The 22,924-nt window shown below is 34.3% G+C and overlaps 1 protein-coding gene across 2 annotated transcripts in view; it reads left to right on the top strand.

The window, feature by feature from the left end:
* Positions 1-22,816, top strand: part of snx2 (sorting nexin 2) — a 30,809-nt gene extending 7,993 nt beyond the window's left edge. Inside the window, exons 4-16 of one of the 2 annotated variants that reach the window (XM_022205456.2) lie at positions 194-260; positions 366-409; positions 1,384-1,525; positions 2,261-2,339; positions 7,041-7,116; positions 9,622-9,735; positions 10,065-10,158; positions 10,544-10,749; positions 11,435-11,578; positions 15,851-15,862; positions 18,533-18,613; positions 18,701-18,772; positions 20,092-22,816. In XM_022205456.2, coding sequence (XP_022061148.1) covers positions 194-260; positions 366-409; positions 1,384-1,525; positions 2,261-2,339; positions 7,041-7,116; positions 9,622-9,735; positions 10,065-10,158; positions 10,544-10,749; positions 11,435-11,578; positions 15,851-15,862; positions 18,533-18,613; positions 18,701-18,772; positions 20,092-20,142 — 1,182 coding nt within the window. In that variant the 3' untranslated portion in view covers positions 20,143-22,816. The remainder of the gene's footprint in view (positions 1-193; positions 261-365; positions 410-1,383; positions 1,526-2,260; positions 2,340-7,040; positions 7,117-9,621; positions 9,736-10,064; positions 10,159-10,543; positions 10,750-11,434; positions 11,579-15,850; positions 15,863-18,532; positions 18,614-18,700; positions 18,773-20,091) is intronic. The other variant, XM_022205457.2, reaches the window with a different exon arrangement.
* Positions 22,817-22,924: the final 108 nt, after the last annotated feature.

Genomic DNA, 22,924 nt, shown 5'->3' on the forward strand with positions numbered 1-22,924 from the left:
AATCATACAAATCTTTACATCATGAGATAGAAAGGAAACGTAAAGGAATCAAAAAATGCAACCACAAGTTAAACATTCACTAAGATTTCTCTGTAAAAACGTTTTAATAAGAGGTCTGATTCCAGCAGAGAGAAAACTGATGACAATTTTTTGCTGTTTTAAAATGAATCTAAAGGTCTGTTTGTTTGTGCAGATTGAGGAGGAAGAAGGCGGCGATTCTTTCGACATCCACATATCAGTGTCCGACCCGGAGAAAGTTGGTGAGTATGAGATTGTCCCGGTAGTCCTGGAAAATCATGGAACAACGAGGAACGTATCGTCATATACATATAGTATTTTAATTTTATGAATCCGTTTGTGCTCAGGTGACGGGATGAATGCCTACATGGCCTATAAAGTCAGCACTAAGGTGAGAGTTCTGCCTTCATCCTGTGAATATTTCTAGGTCCTTGAAGTCCATAGAGGAGAACAGACCTACTGACAGCTGTACAGTTGTCAGTTGGACAATTTTAGAGCCATTCTGGATCATTTTATGTAATATTTGACGACTTTAGTGTAATCTTTAACATTTTTGAGTGATTTACAACCATTATTGAGTAACATTGGGTTATTTTGAACATTTTTGATTTAAGTTTTGATCATTTTTATGTAATATTACACAATTTTAGCATAATTTTCACCATTTTTGAGAAATTTTGAGTAATACTGTGCAGCTTTGGTGACATTTTGAACATTTTTTTAATAAATACAAACAGTTTTTGAGTCATTTGGACCTTTTGAATTTAATATTGCACAGCTTTAGTGTCATTTTGAACATTTCTGAATGATTTTAAACCGTAATTGAGTAATATTGTGCAGCTCTGGTGCCATTTTGAAATTTTTTTGCAGCTATTTGGAACAATTTTGTGATTTTTTTTTTTGTCTGATGCTTTTGGATATTTTCCTCATTTCTGAGCCTGAGAACTTCATCAGTGCAGCAGATAGACTTGAAGCAGATACTACATATTAAATGACTAAAACTATTTAAAAACTCCAGCTAACGTTCAGACAGTCTGAGAAAAAAGCGTCCCTAAAGCTGCAGCTTGGTTTATTGACAGCAGCAAACCATTGTGGGTAAGTAAACAAAGGTGTGCAGTCACCTGACACACACCTGAATCATAAAGGAACCCGCTGACCTTTGGAGCTCACACTGTTGTTATGCTAACGCTAACTGTTAGCATGCTGATGCTAGTTAATGCTACACCAATCAGGAGCTGTTTGACCTAAACGTCTAGAAAACCTTCCAGAAACGTATTTTTATCCTCTGATGAGCAGGATTTAGTGTCTCAGGTGTTGATTTTCTGTCAGTTTTATGTTTTTTTCTTTGTTCTTTCTTCTCCTCAGACCTCCATGTTGCTGTTCAAGCAGAAGGATTTCTCGGTAAAACGGCGTTTCAGTGATTTTCTGGGGCTCCACAGTAAACTAGCCTCCAAGTATCTCCACGTCGGCTACATCGTCCCTCCTGCTCCGGAGAAAAGCATCGTGGGTAAGAAAAAGAACTGATTCATGCAGCTAATATCTGATGACGATGAAATAGAAGTACATTTATTCATTTATTATTCATGTATTTACATATTTTAATCTATTCAGTGTGATGTTTATTTTTATTGTGTTATTCTGTTTTAAAAACTTCTCTATCTATAATATTTAATTTTATTAATCTTATTTTGGTGCTGCAGTATAACTTTGAGCAGGACATTTTCTGTTATTTAAAAATGTGATATATTTTAATTTGTAGCAGCAAATCTATGACACAAAAATATGGATGTATTAAAATTTTCTTATTCTATTTTCATAAATTTTGACTTCAATTTTGCTCTTCACCTTTCTGTCTTTATTTAATAGTAGATTTTTTTTGTTAATACATTTAAAATAAATTTCGTTCCCATTCTAACTTTAGGAGGACATTTTTTGTTATTTTATGATGTAATATCAGTTTTAAAAATGTTTTGTAAAATTTCTCCAAAGGTGACTCAAAACTTCTCCAAAATGTTGTAAAATTTGTCAAAAATATCTTGAAACTTCACCAGAACATTAAAAAAACAGTTCTAGACAAAGAGAGTATGATTTTACCTCCAGAAGACACCAGGATGGTCTCTGAACAGACTTCCTGTTGGAGGATGTCTGATCGATTCCTCACTGATTGATTCCTCAGTGATTGATTAGTTAATTAGTGTCCTGGTGCTGCTTGTTGATCAGTCGTGTTAATTAACGTCTGCAGGGATGACGAAGGTGAAGGTTGGGAAGGAGGACCAGTCGTCCAATGAGTTCGTGGAGAAGAGAAGGTCGGCTCTGGAGAGGTACGAAGGCCTTAGATTTACTGTTTATTACCTTGGTGTCGGCTTTCTGTTGTTCTTTGCTACTGAATGAAGTTTTACATTAAGATATCTGTGGTATTTAAAGCTTTAAACTTCATTCATTTACTTCATCATTATCACAGATATGAATTTCAGACTATTTTCGGAGTCGGAGGTCGTTAACCACTACAGAAGACTCTGTCATGGTCGCTAGCTAAACCCCTACAAATGACTTTTCTACGACTTTCTCACGACGTAGTTTGTTATATTTTACACCATGCTATAGTATGACTCATGTACGTTTTTTCCCCAACCAACTACAATTTTACTTAAATATTACCTCATGATTAATATACTAAGATTTTTAGGGCTTTTTCACGACATGCTAAAACATTTTTTTCACAACGTATTATACTATTACACTTTTACGACTTTTTCGCAAATACTGCACTGTAACTTTTTGACGACTTTTTCATGACATTTTGTACGATACTATAACATTTTCGTGACTTTTATGACATACTGTGCTACATTTGACAGCATACTAAACACATTTTTGCGAATTTTTCACGACATACAAGGTTTCATTTTTTATGACACGATACTACCACTTTTTAACAGCTTTGTCGTGGCATATCATACTATGACTTTTTATGACATACTGTGACTTTAATTCTTTAAGACATGTTATACTACGACTTTTATATGATATGCTATGACTTTTCATAACATGTTTTACTATGACATTTTTACATTTTTAGCGACTTTTTGACACACTATGACTTTTTTAATGACTTTTTCATGACATGCTATACTACAACGCTTTAACAAGACATACGAGTTTTTATTGATGTCTTTATGACGTACAATACTACGACTTTTAATGACTGACTTTTTATGACATGCTGTGCTACGACTTAGACTTTTTATGATGTACTGAACGGTGACATTTTTGCGACTTTTTGTGACATTTTTCCAACATTTTTAGCGACTTTTTTGACACACTATATGACTTTTTAATGACTTTTTCATGACATGCTATACTACAACTTTTTAACAAGACATATGAGTTTTTATTGATGTCTTATGACATACAATACTATGACTTTTTTATGACATACCATATTACGACTTTTTTAATGACTTTTTTGACATACTATATGACTTTTTGTGACATTTTTACAACATTTTAACGACTTTTTTGACACACTATATGACTTTTTAAATGACTTTTTCATGACTTGCTATACTACAACTTTTTAACAAGACATGAGTTTTATTGATGTCTTTATGATGTACAATACTGCGACTTTTAATGACTTTTTTATGACATACCAAATTACGACTTTTTAGACATACTATATGACTTTTAATGACTTTTTATGACATACCAAATTACGACTTTTTAATGACTTTTTGACATACTATATGACTTTTACTGACTTTTTTATGACATGCTGTGCTACGACTTACTTTTTATGATGTACTGTATTATGACATTTTTGCGACTTTTTTGTGATATTTTTCACAACATTTTTAGTGACTTTTTGACACACTATATGACGTTTTTAATGACTTTTTCATGGCAAGCTGTACTATAACTTTTACACAACTCTTTTAAGACATATATGACTTTTTAATTACGTTTTTATGACATACCATGCTACGGCTTTTTAAACGACTTTCTTTTTAACCACATGCCTATTTCGATGACTTTTTAATGACTTTCTTACATCATGTTACACTATGACTTTTTATAATTTTATGCCATACTACCCTCACATTTTTAGGACTTTTTCAACACGCACTAAACTATGACTTTTTATGACTTTTGTCTCAACATGCTACTCTTTGAATGACCGTTAATTATAACTCATCAACTAATTCTGATTTTCACGTACTATCAATACTACACTCAGACTTTTAGGATTTTTCACAGCGTACTGTGCTATGATTTTATTTTACATCTCTTTCAGGACACACCACATTCCGACATTCACACAGTTACATCATAGGAGTTAAATTTAACGGTAAATCTGACGCTACATGACAAGAAAAACATCGATTCACATTAAAAACAGGAAATTAAGGCGACTAAATCAAACGCTGACAGATGTGTGTGTGTGTGTTCTCAGTGTGTGTTTTTGTGTCGTATTAAAGATCAACCTGGTCAGGAGTTTACAGGCCGAAAGGTTAAACCACAAATATTAGATACATCATCATCACTGGACACGTTGGTGCACGTGTGTGTGCTAAATGCTGAGCAGCAGGGAGGGGAGGGGGGAGCGAAGGGGGCGGGGCTGACATTCTGCTGCCCTTTCCTGATGCTGTTTGATTGACAGGAAGGTCAGCCAATGACAGCTGACGGAGCTCAGAGCCGCAGAACTGCAGCTGATGGAAGCACACACACTAAAACACACACACACACTGAAACACGCTAATGAGTGAGGTTAATGAGGACAGATATTTACATTCGTCAACATTATGAAAGTTAAAATTGATTTTGTATATTTTTTCCCGTCAAAGTCACGTGAAAAAGACAAAAACAACAAATTGATCCAAATCAGTATTTAGAATGAGTATGAAGAGTGACGTGTCTCTAAAGGATTTTTTTTAGCTGTTAAAAGGTTAAAATGGCAGAGCAGAATTCACCTCAACAGCACCGATAGACGTACAGGATAAACTTTATTGCTCCCTAATCCCCTGGTAAACAGGACTAGAAACAGAAAAGTAGCAGAAAAATATTAAACACTACGTACATCTTTCACTGGTAAAAATATAAGATGATTAATAATTGTATCAGAATTATTATAGGTTACTCAGTGCGGAAAACTGTACATTAAAAGCTTGTAGTTGCTCTTTAAAAGTTATAAAAACTGAGTTAAATTATAATTATGTTCTTTTCAACATGAATATGGTTTATTAAGGTTGGATTTTAAGAGAATCAGTCTAAGTGTTAACGTAGAAAAAGCAAAGGTGTCCTGAAAAAACCTGAAAAGTTGGACAGAAAAAATATATTTCTAGAAGCTGCGTGTTTTTAATGATACCAAGAATACACAACAGCAAGGGGTTCTCTTTGTGAAAAAACACCTACAAATGTGTGCTTTTGAACAACAAGATGAGTTTTTCTTTTACATTGTTGCAGTGCCCCCTAGTGGTCAAATGCAGCAAAAACCTTTAGCTTTTCAAAAAAAATGCTCAAATTGTGTCCAAAATTAATTAAATGTGTCTTAAATAAATGAAAATATAAACTACAATCATGAAAAATATCAAAACTACACTTTTCCAAAGCAATCATTGGTACCCTGGATGTGTTTTGTTGTTTGTTCACAACGTGTCAAAAATTTACCAAAATACTTTCAAACTTTTGGAAAAGCTTTGAACAATGACAAAAGAAATGCCAAAATGTCTATAGAATTGTCCGAAACACCCAAAACCTTTTGAAATTTAACAAAAAAAAGTCAAAATGGAGCCGAAAATGACTCGAAAATGACTTGAAAATGGACTCAAATGACATAAAACTGTCCAAAATGATTCAGAATCTCTCCTAAATGAAGCTACATTTGTCACAATTACTGGAAAAATATTCAAGAATGACTCAAAAATGACCCACTTACCATAAATACACATCATTATCAGCAGCACAGGGTCATCTTTATGGGAAAAAACATACAAATCTGTGTTTTTGAACGATGAGATGAGCTTTTTGCATTATTGAAGCTCCCCCTAGTGGTCAATGCAGGAAAACATTCAGTCTTTCCTGCCCTCAGGTTGGTTTGTTTCTCAGTAAAAGTAATGATGGTACTGGGTCATGTTTGGTTATCCAAAAATGTCAGAAACCAAAAAATCCCAGCAAACATAGTTTATATCTCATTATTGCCTCCATAATTAATCATTTCTGTTAATATTTAGTAATATTCAGTAATGTTCTTTACGTCTCACAGATAATGGTTCAATGGGTATAATTCACTAATTTTTCATAAAATACGCATATTAAAATGTTTTCTAATCTACATTGGAAAGACCTACATTTAAAATACAACAGTTTTACTTGACATTGATTTTTATAAAATTTTATTTTACATTTAGATTTTTTTTCTTTGGATTGATGGTAGATCAACGTGAAACACCTCGTCTGTTCACGGTTAAACTGACTTTTAAAAGCTGCTGAAATCGGACCTTGGTTTCTGTTTCACTGCTTTGTTCTGGTTGTCTTTGCTGCACGAATCCTCTCGAAAATCAAAACTCCTCCTGATATCTTCTCTCAGGCTTTGTCTTGTGAACATTTTGACCATTTTTTAAAAAGTCTTTATAGCAAAATCCAAATAATTGACTTCACTGTTTGAACTCGACTTGACTCATTCTGGAAAATTCACCTTCATCTTCCACCCAATGGTGGCGCTAGAGCATTTAATGTACAGACATGAAACTTGGTGTAGAGAATCGGAAGACTTTTACTAACCAGTGTGCCAAATTTTGTGGTTTTGTTGCCTCTAATTTGCAAATAATCCCAATAAGTGTTTTACTATCAGGCAGAATTTAGTCTTGGTTATAGAGGTCAACCAGCAGCACATTGTCAGACCCCAAACATTGCAGTTAAACTCCAACATCAGCCGATAATGTGGAAAAAGCAGCAGCAACAGCCCGTTTCCTGTCGTTGGACCGAAGCCGGACCTTCTAACGAGCAGACGTTGTGTTTTCCAGGTATCTGATGAGGACGGTGAAGCATCCTATCCTGCTGAAGGATCCCGACGTCCTGCAGTTCCTGGAGAGCTCTGAGGTAAACGTGAAGCTTTCAGCTCGTCAATCCGGATCCTTCATTAGCATCACACGGCTGGAGAAAATCAGCAAAACCCAACTCAGAGCTGCTGGCCGTTCTATTTCTGGAGGCTAATTTTGTCCTTGATGCTAAAAGAGGAGCTCAAAAAGTCCAGTTTGTTTAGATCAGGTGAACTGAGAGATGAATTTCTGTCCATCAGAGTCCTACAGAATGGAGATCTGATGTTTAGGGAGTTAAAACGTCCAACACTGACGAAGTTTAACAGCTGAGATTTACTTGAAATCAACCAAGACGGTCTATAACCTACAACGGACTTGTTCTTTGCGTCGACACGTCCTGCAGAAAAAGGAAAAGACGACGTAATTTTTTTGACTGAATCTGATCCCGAAATTGTGACTTTTGTTTTTAATATTTTTCACCTACTTTAAGAACTTGATGTGCTCGTACTGTGGGGTTGGACTAAAGTGTCTGAAAAACAAGAAGACTTGTTTAAAATGAGTTAACATTCACACCAATATGAACTTCAGATATTACAAATACACGTTTCTCAAAACTGTCAAAAAACACTCAAATTATTGAAATTACTCAAAGGTTCAAAATGGCATCAAAGTTTAATGACATACTATGACTTTTCAACTGTTTATGACTTACCATGCTATGACTTTTTATGACATACTATGCTATGATTTCACAAGATTTTTTCGACATACTATGCTACAACTGTCAACAACTTTGTTTCAACTTTTTAAACGTTTTTTTATGACATAAAATACTCACTTTTTATGACTTTTTCTCAACATACTATAGTACAACTTTTCTGACTTTTTTGTGACATATCATTTTTATGAATTTTTTATGCTACAACTTTTTTTAACCACTTTTTATATTCCGACTTTTTTGATGATTTTCATGACATACGATGCTATGACTTTTTAACGACTTTTTCATGACATGCTACTATGACTTTTCACGACATACTACGACTTTAACGGCACAGCTACAACACTACTGAGGTTTAAAGACCAATTAAACAAAACAAATTCTGAAGGCCGACGCATAAAACACAAAAAATCCTCCAGAAACAATTTTTAGATGTTCCTGCAAAAACTGTTCTCTGATGTGAGCTGAAACAGGGTTCCTAAAGGTTCTTCTGATTCTAAGAGAGCTCCATAGTTCTATGAATTCTGGATATCCTGTCAGCTGTTTTGTTACTTTATCGTAAAATAAACCAAGCTGATTGTTATTATACAGAAATATTTCCATGTTCTAAAGACACAGTGAACTAAACAACTACTTAGGAGTTGAAGAACCTCGAGGAACCTTGTAGGGTTCTTCCTTATCGTCACTGTAGGTTCCTTAGTGTTCTCCTGGTTCTAGTGGAGGACAGTCGGAGGATCGATGTTCAGATCAGAGTTTCTGTCTCAGTTTTCTGAGTTTCTTTCCCAACAAGGTCGAAGCGGAGCGACTCTAAAAACTGCCTCTGGCTCTAAGGGCCGCCAGCGTTTCCTGTTTCCTGCTTTGTTGTAAATCTTTAGAACGTCTCGGGCTGTCTTTTCCCGGCGGTCCTGGAACAGAACAAATGGCTTCGTGTCACCGATTTAACAGGCGAACCTGTCGGACGGCTGAGCGGTTAGCTTAATGAAACACAACCAGCTCTGCACCTCCGTTCATTTACCCTCCGGCCTACAGCCCCGAGGCCCCCGGGACCCACCGGCCCCCGGACGCTAACGCCGCTAACGCTAAATGAGATTGGAGAGGAGGGGAGGCGGGGGAGGAAAACCTCGCATGTCCAGGAGAAAAGTAAACTTTTCCAAAATGAAGAAAAATGAGGCTATTTTCAGACGGACATCGACGACGTTTCCTAGACGTTGAAGTTGTTCAGCGAATAAAACGAGTTCATTAAACGTGATGGAAGAAGAAGAGAGAGGAAACCTAGAGCAGTGATAAGAGGAAGGAAGGAGGGAAGGAAAGAAGGAAGGAAGCTTCTGTCGGTTAATATGTCCTACTATCATTATACATAAGATATAATTTATTCTTATTGTATATTAAGCATTAAAATATTTTGACATCTGAGCTTTTACTTTGAAAGTTTTACAACTCGGATATAATGGGAGTCGATGAGAGTTTTAATCGACACATACAACCAAAACTACAACTGCGTGAAAACCTTAGACGATATCAAAACACAGATTTCCACGAAGAACGTGTACATCCAGGTGATGTGTTTAAATGCTGAATGAAGTTTCTAGTGTTAAACATACATGGGTTAGTTTAAGTGGCTGTCTGGCCGACTTCCCATTGATCTCAGTGGACATTTTTAATGTGTTTGTCCACGAATTTCGTAAAAACCGTACGAAGAATCGCCACGAAAAGTCACAGCAGATCATTCCTGATTGAACTGCATGCTTTGATAGATCACTTATGTAGTTTCCTCAAAGCTACGGGATGAATGTACAACCAACCCAAAGCATCATAATAACCTGCTGTTTGTTTGTTTGTTTGTAGTTGCCGCGGGCCGTCAGCACTCAGGCTCTGAGCAGCGCTGGACTCCTGCGAATGGTGAACAAAGCTGCTGACGCCGTCAACAAGATGACGATCAAGATGAACGAATCAGACGCTGTGAGTGATGGAAGGAAGGAAAGAAAGATAGGACATAAAAGGATAGGAGGAAGGAATGATAGATCAATAGATAGGATGGAAGGAAAGAAAGACAGGACAGATAGGAGGAAGAAAGAAAGATAGGACATAAAAGGATAGGAGGAAGGAATGATAGATCAATAGATAGGATGGAAGGAAAGAAAGATAGGACAGATAGGAGGAAGGAAGAAAGGGAGGAAGGACGGAGAGACGGAATAAAGGAAAGATATGAAGATTATTATACTTAAAATGATTTTACAGAAGTTTCCCAAACTGTTTTTATGTTGTCGTTTGTTTGTGTTGTTCATCAGTGGTTTGAGGAGAAGCAGCAGCATTTTGAGAATCTGGACGTCCAGCTGAGGAAACTTCACGCCAGCGTTGAGTCTCTGGTCTGTCACAGGAAAGGTAGAGAAACGATTCATTTATTTAACGCACAGAATTAGATCTGGTTATTTGGTTATTTTACATCTTTCATTGGTTATTTTATATCTTTTATTGGTTGTTTGACATTTTCTTGGTTGTTTTACATCTTTTTTTCTGGTTGTTTTATATGTTTTTTGGTCGTTTGACATCTGTTATTGGTTGTTTTCCATCTTTTATCAATTGTTTTACACCTTTTGTTGGTCGTTTCCCATCTTTTATCGATTGTTTTCCATCTTTTATTGGCCATTTTCCATCTTCTGTGATTGTTTTCCGTCTTTCATAAGTTGTTGTACTTCTTTTTTTGGTTGCCGTACATCTTTTCCTGGTTGTTCTGCGTCAGTAAACCATCCTCCTGTTTCCTCTCCAGAGCTGTCGGTGAACACCGCTCAGTTCGCCAAGTCGGCGGCCATGTTGGGGAACAGCGAGGACCACACGGCTCTGTCCAGAGCTTTGTCTCAGCTGGCCGAGGTGGAGGAGAAGATCGACCAGCTGCACCAGGACCAGGCCAACGGAGACTTCTACCTGTTCTCAGAGCTGCTGGGGGATTACGTACGACTGCTGACCGCCGTCAAGGTAGGAAGGAGGGAAGATAGCAGGGTTTGGAGGCGGAAAAACGAGTCCTGGGAGGTTAATCTGAGGCAGGAAAGTGTCTGTTTCTGACTTTTTAATGTCTTTTTGTGACGCACCATACTACGACTGCTTCATGACATATGCTGCTATACTACGACCTTTTAATAACTTACCAAATTATGACTTTTTAAGCAACTTTTTACGACAGTGTACTGCAACTTTTTTGACGACTTTTTTTGACGTACTGCAACTTTTTTAACAAGTTTTTCGTGACATTTGATACATGACTTTTTTATGACATGGTAAATTACAACGTTTTTGGGACATACTAAACTTTGACTTTTTAAACAACCTTTTATGACATACTTGCATAATAAAATGACTTTTTTAATGACTGTTTATAAAATGCACATAAAAGACAGGCAAAAATATCAAAACAGAAAAAAATCACTGCCTGTAAGATGCTGACTTTAAATATATTCAGATATTGCAGCTCTTTATCTTGATGATAAAAGATGTTATTCATTGTTGGATGATTGATGTTTGTTCTTTAATGTCCACGTGTCTCTGTTGTTTAAATGTTGTTTCAGTGTTATCTAAACACACAATCATCATTTATGTAATTTAAACGTTGTTTATGTGTTTTTTTAAACGTTGTGTGTTTTTTAAATGCTGTCTGTGTGTTCAGGGAGTGTTTGAGCACCGGATGAAGACGTGGCAGAAGTGGCAGGACAGCCAGATGCTGCTGCAGAAGAAACGAGAAGCTGAAGCCAAACTTCAGTTCACCAACAAACCGGACAAACTGCAGCAGGCCAAAGACGAGATCAAGGAGGTGAGGAACGCTGGACAGAACCCAACCAGAACCAGGTAGAACTGGACCAGATAAAACTGGACCAGAACCAGATAGAACCCAATCAGAACCAGGTAGAACTGGACCAGAACCAGAGCTCTTTCATCAGCAGCAACAGAAGATTTAATCTCAGTTATAGGTCCAGTATCTTCTCTATAATATCGTGTTTTCCTACGATGGTCAGCTGTTAACGTCAGCTTTAAGTCGAACATAAAAGCGTTATTTCAGGTCAAATCTAAAAAATTAAGCCTTAGTAAAGTGTTATTTAGGAAATTTCAACTTCATTTATCAAATACTTTGAGATCCAAAGGAAAGTTGCAGAAGTTCACACATCGCAAAACACACATAAAAAAATATATGTATTAGATGTGAAAAATAAAAAAATTAAAGAATATATAAGAATAGAACTCCCTGATTAGCCAGTTTCACTTTATTTATATTCTATTTATTGTTGTAGGAAGCTGTGATGTTGCTTCATTTTTATTTTTTGCAATCATGTTTTTTGCACCTTTAATCATGAAGTTATTTTCTGGAGTCTTGTTTTGTCGTGACCTTTTTAAAGTAATACTGTTGGGTCTTAGCCTTAACATTTATATGAGTAAACTTAGTTCCATAATCTAGAGTACTGTGGGGTGTTAGACTTCATTATTATATTAGTTAGATTAACTTCCATAATTTACATCACTCTGTTCTCTTAGCCTGAATATATATATAGTCTTAGTCTTAATATTTACACTAGTCATGTTAAGCTCCAGATATTTGTAATATTTAATATTGTTAACTTTAATATTTATATTTGTCAGACTGTGTTCCATAATCTATAATACTGCAGGGTCTTAGTCTTAATTTTTCTGTTAGTCAGGTTAAGCTCCATAATTTATAATATTCAATAATGTTAACTTTAATATTTTTAGTAGTTTGGTTAAGTTCTGTCATTTCTATTACTGTAGGGTCTTAATCTTAATATTTATATGAGTCAGGCTAAGCTCCATGTATTTATAATACTCTATAGTCTTCACTTTGATATTTATATTAGTCAGACTAAGCTCCAGATATTTATAATACTCTATAATTTAAACCTTAATATGTATATTAGTCAGGCTAAGCTCAGTATATTTATAATACTCTATAGTTTAAACCTTAATATTTATATTAGTCAGGCTAAGCTCCATATATTTATAATACTCTATAGTCTTCACCTTAATATTTATATTAGTCAGGCTAAGTTCCAGATATTTATAATACTCTATGATCTTCACCTTAATATTTACATCTGTTAGGTTAAGCTCCAGATTTTTTCCAGCCCTGAATCTGTATAAATTAGTAATTCGTCCTCAGGTTAAATCCACTCTGGGTAATAATCCACGTTTATCTCCTCCCGTCTGTGTTTTCTGTCAGCGTGTCTGCTCAGGTAAAACAAACGCTCCCTTCACAGTTCACTCAAGTGAAAACTTTCTTTTTTCCCCACTTCACTCGAACTCAGCAGGACCAACAGAAAAGTACTTTATTAGAGCGTCTGTTGAAGCTGTCACCCTCAAATTCTCCTGTCAGGATCCGCCTGGTTGAGGCGTTTGGTCAGGCCCAGCGGCCGCCAGGCGGGGATGTTTGGGGGAGATCTGGGGGAGGTTTGGAGGAGTTAAGGGGGAGATCTGGGGGAGGCAGCTGTCAGAAGCTGCAGACGAGGACAGAGCAGTAGAGTTACAACCAGCATTTATTTGGAGCCGACGAGAGTTTTTGCCGCCTGTCAGGAGTCGGGTTTTTGGTTCTCGCCTTGACAACAGAAAACAGAAAACACACTTTTTTTCAGAAAACCAGTTTTACTTCACGCTGCTGCTGCAGAGGAGACGCATTTTAAAAACACAAACCTAAAAAATATTTCTTTTATAGAAATGGATCCAGGGAATAAAGTGTATTTTGGAGGGGTCAGAACTTAGGGCTAAATTTGTCAGGCTAATTTCTATATTTAATATTACTGCAGGGCCTTAGCTGAGCCTTATATTTACATTAATTAGGTTAAGTTCTGCAGTTTATTCGTCTGAGTGATCTTAGCTATAACATTGAGGCTGTACAGGTTAATGGGATATGAGGTATTTGTGAATTAGTGAGATTATTATTGTATAAATGTCTTAGACTTTTTAGAAAATGCACCTTTATATGACAAAAAACACATTTATAATTTAGTTTTATTCCAACCTTCACTCATTTTTTACATTCATCTGTTTTTTTTCATATCGAGTCTAATTACCAAAAAAAGGAATAAAAGAGTGAATGACAGTGATTTCCTTACAGAGAAATACAGGAAATAAAATTAAAAAAAAAAAAAAAGCAGAGATCAGGAGGTTTAAAAGGCTTCAGTCCTGATTTCTGCTGTTTATCTCAGTAATAGTTAAATATAATGAAGCATAAATGACTAAAACATGTTTTTATTGGTTTAAATTTGACTTTTGACTCTGTCATGTAAAGTTATTTTAAATTTTTGGGCGTTATTTTATCTTTGAAATGTTAAATTTACTCCAAACTTGAACCTCATCACTTTAATTTTCCATTAAATATTATATTTTTTGTACATTTTTGTCCACATTAGTTGTTATAAAAGATTGAAACTGTTTTGTAACGTCACTGAGAAACTAAACATGAAGAATATGAATAATTATGTTTATTTAAGGCTGTAGTTCTGCTTTTCTTTCTGTAAAAATCCTCTCAGATGAAGCTTCTTTGGTCACAGTGATGCATTAATGTCAGATCATGAGTCCATACTGCCCCCTGTGGGCCACAAGCTGAAATTACCGCAGAAAGTCTGCTGCTGGAATCAAAATGGCACAAAAATCACACAAAACTTGTCAATAAATCCATTTATTTAGCTTTAAATGTTATTTTTGAATTAGTTTTTAGAATCAAATCTACATGAATCTGCGTCAAAATGAATTTTTATTTATTTTTTTGACTCAAACCTTAAAATCGAACCTCAAGTTCACTTTGAATTCTGTAAAGTTTTTTTAAGGTGGATTGTGAGATTTTTTTAACACTTAAACATACAGAAATACATGAATAAATATAATAATTTATCATTTTTGTGAAACAGAAAACGGCCTTGAGAGGAAAACTGTTCAAACACACAGTTGTTATTTTACTACGAAAATAAATAATACATTTGAAAATTACTGCATTAGTTTCAGACAAATATTCACATTTGTTGGGTTTCTTTGTTTAATTGGATTTTTACCTTAATTTTTCAAATAAAATGGCTAAATTTGTGTTATGTGTGATTTTCAGAGCTTTAATGTTTAGTGAAAAATATAAAATATTAGATTATTTTAACCTTAATTTTTAAAATACAAAGGTTAAATTTGTATTCTATAAGATGTTTTGGAGCTTTAAAGTTAATATTTTATTGATGTAAATGTATGTAACAGAGTATTTTGGATTCTTAACCTCAGTATTTTAAGTTGTGAGGTGAATATGTAATTTCTTTAATGTAAATTTACTGTAAATAACAGTAAATAAAATATGGATTTATACATATATCAGTAAATGTCTCATCCCGAAATAACCAAATAATATTTTCAGACTTTTAATTCTTTCCTAAACAGCTTAAATTTTAGTTAGTCCACACACTTACTATTATTGTTGTTATTTTGTTATGTAAATAGATAATAAATTTGACATTTTAAGGGAACTTTTAGGTTTTATCTACATTTTAAGTCATTGGATTCACACAAAGATTCACATTTGTTGGGTTTCTCTGTAATTTTATAGGATTTTCATCATAATTTTAAAAATAAAATGTCTAAATTTGTATTAAATTAGATTTTTTTAGAGCTTTAACATTTATGTTTGGTGAAATAATAATAAATGGTATTGTAGGTTTCTATCTCTAATATTTAATATTTTGAGGTAAATTTGTCATGTTTTTCTTATTTTTCTATTAGAAAGTCCAGCATCTGTTGTTTTTACCTGTAAATAATGGTAAATAAAAGTCAAATTTTGACATTTATCAGTAAATATTTCATCCCAAATAGTCTTTTCTGGCATTTAAGTCTTTGCTAAAGCTTCCTTCTACTGTCAGAACATCTTGAGCTGCTGGTTTATTCTCGGATATTTAGGTTTCCAGGGAGGTTTTCTTTCCTTTCTTTGCTCTTTGGTGTTTCTGGATCTTCCTCTTTGGTTTCTGGAAGCTCTGAGCGTTTCTTGTTTTTTTTTCCAGCCTCTTAACTTTTGTTGCGTTTTTTTCCCGCCATGCCTTCCTTGAACCAGGAGATTGAGGAGGTAGGACCTGTCCGTCTGTCCGTCTGCCTGCTTCACTCCTTCAGCTCTCATGTTTAGCGTCACAGTTCCTCATGTTTTTGTTTACTTATTTGTTTATTTTATTGGTTTGATTTTGGTTTTTTTTTTTTAGTTGCAGTGCAGAAGCCAAACTGCCACATGAATTAGTTTGTCCATGGAGCTGAAATCTTTTTACGTTTGGGGATAAATTCTTATTATAAGGACCAAATTTGAAAATCTAATAAGAGACAAACTCTTTCATGTGGCAACTTGTATCATGTAGTTCAAAAATTCCCAACCAAATGATTTCTACCTCAGGAGGCAGTTTAAATTACAACTAGATTAAAATAGAGAAAGCAAGTCTGTACTGAGTATCAATGTCTAAGTACATAAAAACAAAAAAACAACCCACTGAGGCTAAAGAGTTGGCTACAGTAGTGGTTAGCAAAAAGTAATGGACCAAAATATATTAAAAAGATCATAAATTAACAGTAAAAATACTCAGATAAATGGTTGAAAACAATCATTAATAATCATTATTAATGAAGTTAGCAACAAGTACTTTAAATGGTTCGCTAAAAGTAATACGCAGCCAAAGAAATTCATTAAAAGGTCAACGAAAAACAATAAAGAACAAAAATAAGGATTGTAAAATGACCTTAAAGCAATGAAAAGCTAAAATAATTGATTAGAAAGTTAGCTAATAGTAATGAACAGCTGAAATAGTAAATACAGGTTTAGCTAAAATTAATAAATATCTAAAATAATAAGGCAATGATTAGCCAACCGTAATTAAAGTAGTTAAAATAATGAGCAAAAAGTATTAAACAGCTAAGATTCTGACTTAAAGATTAGCTAGAAGTAATAAACAACTAAAAAACAGCTAAAGTACTGACTAAAAGGTTAGCTCAAAACAATAAACAGCTAAAATACTGACTAAAATGTTAGCTAATAACAATAAACAGCTAAAGTACTGACTAAAAGGTTAGCTAAAAACAAACAGCTAAAATACTGATTAAAATGTTAGCTAATAACAATAAACAGCTAAAGCACTGACTAAATGTTAGCTAATAACAAACAGCTAAAATAATGACTAAAATGTTAGCTAAAAACAATAAACAGTTAAAGCACTGACTAAATGTTAGCTAAAAACAATAAACAGCTAAAGCACTGACTAAAGGTTAGCTAAAAACAAACACCTAAAATACTGACTAAAATGTTAGCTAAAAACAATAGACAGCTAAAGCACTGACTAAATGTTAGCTAATGACAAACAACTAAAACACTGACTAAAGGTTAGCTAAAAACAATAGACAGCTAAAGCACTGACTAAATGTTAGCTAATGACAATAAACAGCTAAAACACTGACTAAAAGGTTAGCTAATAACAATAAACAGCTAAAGCACTGACTAAAAGGTTAGCTAAAAACAAACAGCTAAAGCACAGACTAAAAGGTTAGCTAAAAACAATAGACAGCTAAAGCACTGACTAAATGTTAGCTAAAAACAATAAACAGCTAAAGCACTGACTAAAAGGTTAGCTAAAAACAATAGACAGCTAAAGCACTGACTTAAAATTTAGCTAAATTAAATTAACTGCCAAATTACTGACTAAAGATTAGCTAAAAGTAATAAACAACTAAAATACTGACTAAAATGTCAGGTAAAAACAATAAACTGCAGAATAACAATAGAAGGATTAGCTAAAATTAATGACTAAAGTAATTAAAAAGTAGTAAAAAGATGTAAGTAGTTTAATAGTAGATTCATTTGTTAGCTAGAGGCAATAAAAACTTAGCAAAAACTAAATGACATAAGATTGAAAATTATAGCTAAAAGTCAGAAATAGTTAGCAAAAGGTAAACAATAAATTTATATGATGTACATAGAGTAAATTATTAAAAGGTTAACTACAAGTCACAGCTAAAATATTGATTTAAAGTTGACAAAATTTCATAGTTGAAAAAAAGATGAAATGTTTAGCTAGAAGTAATAAAAACTGCATTCACAGATAAATGTTAGCCGTAGTTTGCGTGATGTAATGGGCTAAATTGTTAGCTAAAAGTACGAAACAGTCAAAATAAAAGTAATAAATCACAAAAATGATTCATTAAAAAGCTAGCTAAAGCTAATAAATAGTTGTTTTTAAAAAATGTCTGTAAAAATATGAGCTTTTATATAATTAATATGTTTAATTTTCTGATTAAAATCAGATTATATTAATTATAATATTTACAGGCCTGTGAGGTACAGAAGAAAAAAAAATGTTGGGAATCGTTTGATCAAAGTATTTATTTGCATCCATGCTATTAAAGAGCAATTTGTTTTTATCCATTACAGCTTCATATTATTAAATCTCATCATTATTTAACCAGCTGTTTGTTGTTAGTCCAGTAAATGTTAATAACTTTAATAATAATAAATAACCTTCATCTAAACAGTAGAAAACTAAACTCCTAATTATCAACATCAGCCCTTGAAGTCCAGCATTATATATCTAAGTTTAGTTTGAATTGTGTGCAACTGACACTTAAAAGTCCAGTTTAACACCTTCATTTCAGAACTTATTCTTAAAAATATCCAACGAGTTTCATCGAGTCACAAAATAATATAATAAGGCAGAATTAATCATAAATCCAATTAAATATTTTCTCCCTTTTGTGTGTTTTTCAGTTGGAGGGAAAAGTCCAGCAAGGTGAAAGAGACTTTGAGCAAATCTCCAAAACCATCCGCAAAGAAGTCAGCCGCTTCGAGGTCAGAACGAATAAACTGTTCAATCAACTAATTAATGGTAATGTGTGAGCTTTTATTTTGAAAGTCTCTCTTTTTTTTTCCCAACAGAAGGAGCGAGTGAGAGACTTTAAAATGATCATCGTCAAATACCTGGAGTCGCTGGTTCTGACACAACAGCAGGTAAAACAACACTTTTATTCTCAATAATAACAGTTTATGTGGATAAATGTGACAAATACAGCAGATTAGACTGTTGGTCAAATATTAACAGAAAACGTACAAAATTATTCTTGAAAAACAGCCAATTTTAAACCATTTTTTGCAGCTACAATTTATTCCACTGAAATTAAGTTGACTTTGTGTTTGAGCGCCGATTTTTACCTTAATTGGATTGCGCCTAAATTCAGACAAACGCTTTTTTTTTTATTAATGGTTTTCTACCCTAAAATAATTAAGTTAAAGCTAATTAAGTTAAAAATCTGTTTTAAAAACTTCTAAAACAGAAATTACAACACATTTACAGTCTGAGTTTACTGAAATTATTACTCTGAGGTAAAGAAATTCAGTGTGCAGTTTGGATGTACGGAAGCTCATTTTGGCCATGATAAAAAATAAAAATGTAAAATATGAAAAGTTAAAAAATTGCAGTAAAATCAAACATTTCAATTTTCAATCTGTGAAAAAAGTTCTTAATTCAGAGAGATCTGTGGTTTATGGGCCTTTTTATCAAAAATTTTACTTCCAAAATAATGTTTCTATGTGAAAATAATTCAGTTAAAGCTAAATAAGTTAAAAATCTATGGCTAATCTCTTTTGAAAACATTTAAAAATGCAAATTGCAACACATTTACAGTTTCGATCAAATCTAAATTACAGGATTTCTTCAAAATACATAAAAAATACACATTTTACTTGTAAATTGAACCAAAATGCATTAGTACCATCTTGCAAGTAATAAATAATGTTCTGTGTCAGTTTAATAATGGCATGAAATTTGGAAGTAATTCTTATATAATACACACATTTTAGTGTTTGTTTGTTTAGCATCAAAGTGAAATTTTCGATTTCCTTATACTTGGAATTAACGTTTTTCTGACTTTCTGAATTCAAATGGAAATGGAAAGTTAATTTTAATTGGCGTTGTGATTCTTTTTAAAAAGAAATGTCACTTTTGGGAGCAATTGTACATTTTCAAATACAAAAATTGTCTTTAAGAAATTAGAAAATTTTATTTTTAACAATTAGATTTTAATCCTGGCACTCACGGGCTTCCATGACTGCTTTTATAAACATGAAAACTGGCTTTAAAGGACATGTAATTGAATGTTTAATGGTTTGATTTTAATTCTGGCACAAACAACTTCCATAAAATCAGATGAAATTAACAGAATTTCTTCAAATTTAAAACAAAATCCACATTTTATATGCAAATTGAACTAAAATACATTCATAGCAGCTCAATAAAAGGTGAATAATGTTGTTTTCTTTGTCTCCTGCAGCTGATTAAATACTGGGAGGCCTTCCTGCCCGAGGCCAAGGCCATCTCTTAGACTCCACAGTCCAACCGGCTCCGGTTAAAGCTACACTACCCACGATGCACCTGCTCTCCCAGCTCTCCCTCCTGCTCCTGTTTAATCACAGAGTCAAGAAAAGAAGTGAGGCGGCGAATCAAGTGACTTTTCTGCAGTAAAAAACAACATAATTCATCGTCTTTCTTTTCTTTTTTTGCTGAACTCTGCTGCGTTCATGTAAAAAAAAAAAAAAATCAACAGAATCTGAATTCTTATTTGGATTTTTTTTCTGTTTTCTTTTAAATCTGAAACCTGCAGTGACTTTTATTTTCCCTACTGTGAACGCAGCACGAGTTCTACGGCTCTGGTGGCGGCTTCTAACGTGGTGTCGGTCTCTACGGTCACGAATTTATTGATCTGCTCCATCACCGGACGCGACGGGTAACGGGTGTCTGCACGTTCTTATCTGAGGTTATTTTTTAACAAAACAATCTCAAAGTTGCTCAGAAAAAGATTGAAATCAACACTTTGAGGTCCAGAAAATTGAGTTTTTCTCCCTCATTAGTTTGCTGTTTGGATGTACGGAAGTTCATTTTGACCATGAATAAAATAAAAACAGAAAAGATGAAAAGTTTGAGATGGAAAAAAAATGCTTTAAGGAGTTGCAAGAAAAAGTAAAAAAATTACCACAAATTTAAAAATTTCAATTTTTAAATTGTGAAAACGTTCAAAATTTGGAAGTGTGGAGGCTCATTTCGACAACATTTCGACTACGACTAGAAAAAGCGATAAAGATGAAAAGTTAGAGATGATAAAAATATGTTTCAGGGAGTTGTAAAGAAAAGAATTAGAGTAAAATCAAAAATTTCAATTTGTAAGTTGTGAAAACATTAAAAGCTTGGTTGTATGGAGGCTCATTTCACCCATGAAATTTAAATCAGAAACAGAAAAGATGAAAAGGTAGAGATGCTAAAAATCATGTTGTAAGGAACTTTAAGGAAAAGAATTATGATAAAATCAAGTATTTTAATTTGTAAGTTGTGGAAAAAGTGCTGAATTCAGACAAATGCATGATTTATGGGCCTTTTCAGCACAAATTTTTACAAGTAGTAAATAAGCCGCGAGTGATAAAAAAGCAACAATAGAGCAAATAAATAACTGATCATGAAAGTTACCATATAAAGCACTGCCGTTACAGTGTCTTAAATGGTTTGTGAAATGATTTTGTCGCTACACTTAAAAAAGATGAAAAAAAATGGTCTTTTCTGACTTTTCCATCTTCTTTTCCTGCCGTGAATGAGTTTCCATACATGTCCCTAAACACTACAGTTCCCATGAGCTTCGGCGGCAGACGGAGACAGAACTGTAGAAAATTTAAATTATCCAATGAACCTGACATGCCTGTAATTCCGCCCGGCAACAGGATGATAATGCTCGCTGATTGGATGCTTTGTGCTGCAGTGTCTTGTGGGAGTTGTAGTTCTCTCCTAACGTTTTACTTTTCCCAGGGATTTTGTTTCTTGAAACCAGGAATGTGAAACAAATGAGACTTCCTGCTTCATTAGCCGCTGGTTTTTATCCACTTCTACTCAGCAGGTCGTTAAAAACGGGAGTTTATCCACTAAAAACCCGAAAATGAAACCATTAAACCAGAACATCTGAGACGAGAAACCGATCTGGAGTCGGCGATGAAGGACGACCGACCGCTTCCTTTGCTTTGTGTCTTCTTCTTCCTGTCACCTGCTCACCTTGTGACCTCACTTCCTGTCACGCCCCATCGTGTTTTTGTTGCTGTATGATCGCAAGTGAAGGCAACGTTTTCTGTTTCTGTTAACAATTTAACCGATCAATCCAACAATGGAGCTGTATTCAGTTTAGCTTTTAATCTGTACCATCGTTGGTTCTTCCCCCAGAATCGGTCAAATGAGGAAAACATTTGATCCGGTTTCATTTTTTCTGTCTTAAATTTCCAAAAAAGTCCAAAAACAATCTGTAAAACCCAACTGCAGAGGAAACCGTGATGTTTAGAATTTTTACATTTACCAGGAGCCAAAGAAACGAAGCTGTTCGTTAGCATCTTTAGCTTGTTAGCACCTTTACATCGCTGCCACCTTGAGCTCATTGGTGACTTGAGCTCATTTCCTTCTTTAGCTAGTTGCCATCTTTAGCTCATTAGCATCTTTAGCTCATGATGCTCCAGGCTTAGCTCCAGGCTTAGCTCCAGGCTTAGCTCCAGGCTTAGCTCCGGATGTGGTGGAAGTGAGGGTTCGTCAGGTGACAGCGTCCGTCCGTCCGTCCGTCCAGAGATCAGCCTCTGACTGTGATGAATATTTTTCCGGCTGTTTCTCTTCTTGTTGATTTAATTTTGTTGAATTTAAAAGTCCTTTGTTTATCATAATAAAATCCCTGAGTCCATCACAGAAGCTACGAATCGGACGTATTTGATTGAAACTGGAACTATTTTACATTTTTTTGTTCCTTTTTTCCTCATCCAGAGTCTTGAATCATAAATCCGTGTCGATCGCTTCCTTTGTTATCTCTCTTATTCCTGTTTGTGTTTTGCCGCTGAATGAAGTGCAATGGTTGGTTTGATTTTTATTTTTTGCAGATGATGAAAAGCTTTATCTGACGATTTTTTTTCACTTTGATGTGGCATTCCTGCAGCGGCAGCAGAAGTTTCAGTCGTTTAATAAAGGAATGTATCTCATCCACAGCTGGACTCAGCTTCACTTATTTAACTCTGGTTTAATGTTCCATGGCTTGGAGATTAAAAAATAATAATAATAAAGCTGTGTGGAGAGAAATGTGAGCTGCCAGCAGA

This window comes from Acanthochromis polyacanthus, chromosome 7 (genome assembly GCF_021347895.1).
Source record: "Acanthochromis polyacanthus isolate Apoly-LR-REF ecotype Palm Island chromosome 7, KAUST_Apoly_ChrSc, whole genome shotgun sequence".
NCBI classification, from domain to species: Eukaryota; Metazoa; Chordata; class Actinopteri; family Pomacentridae; genus Acanthochromis; species Acanthochromis polyacanthus.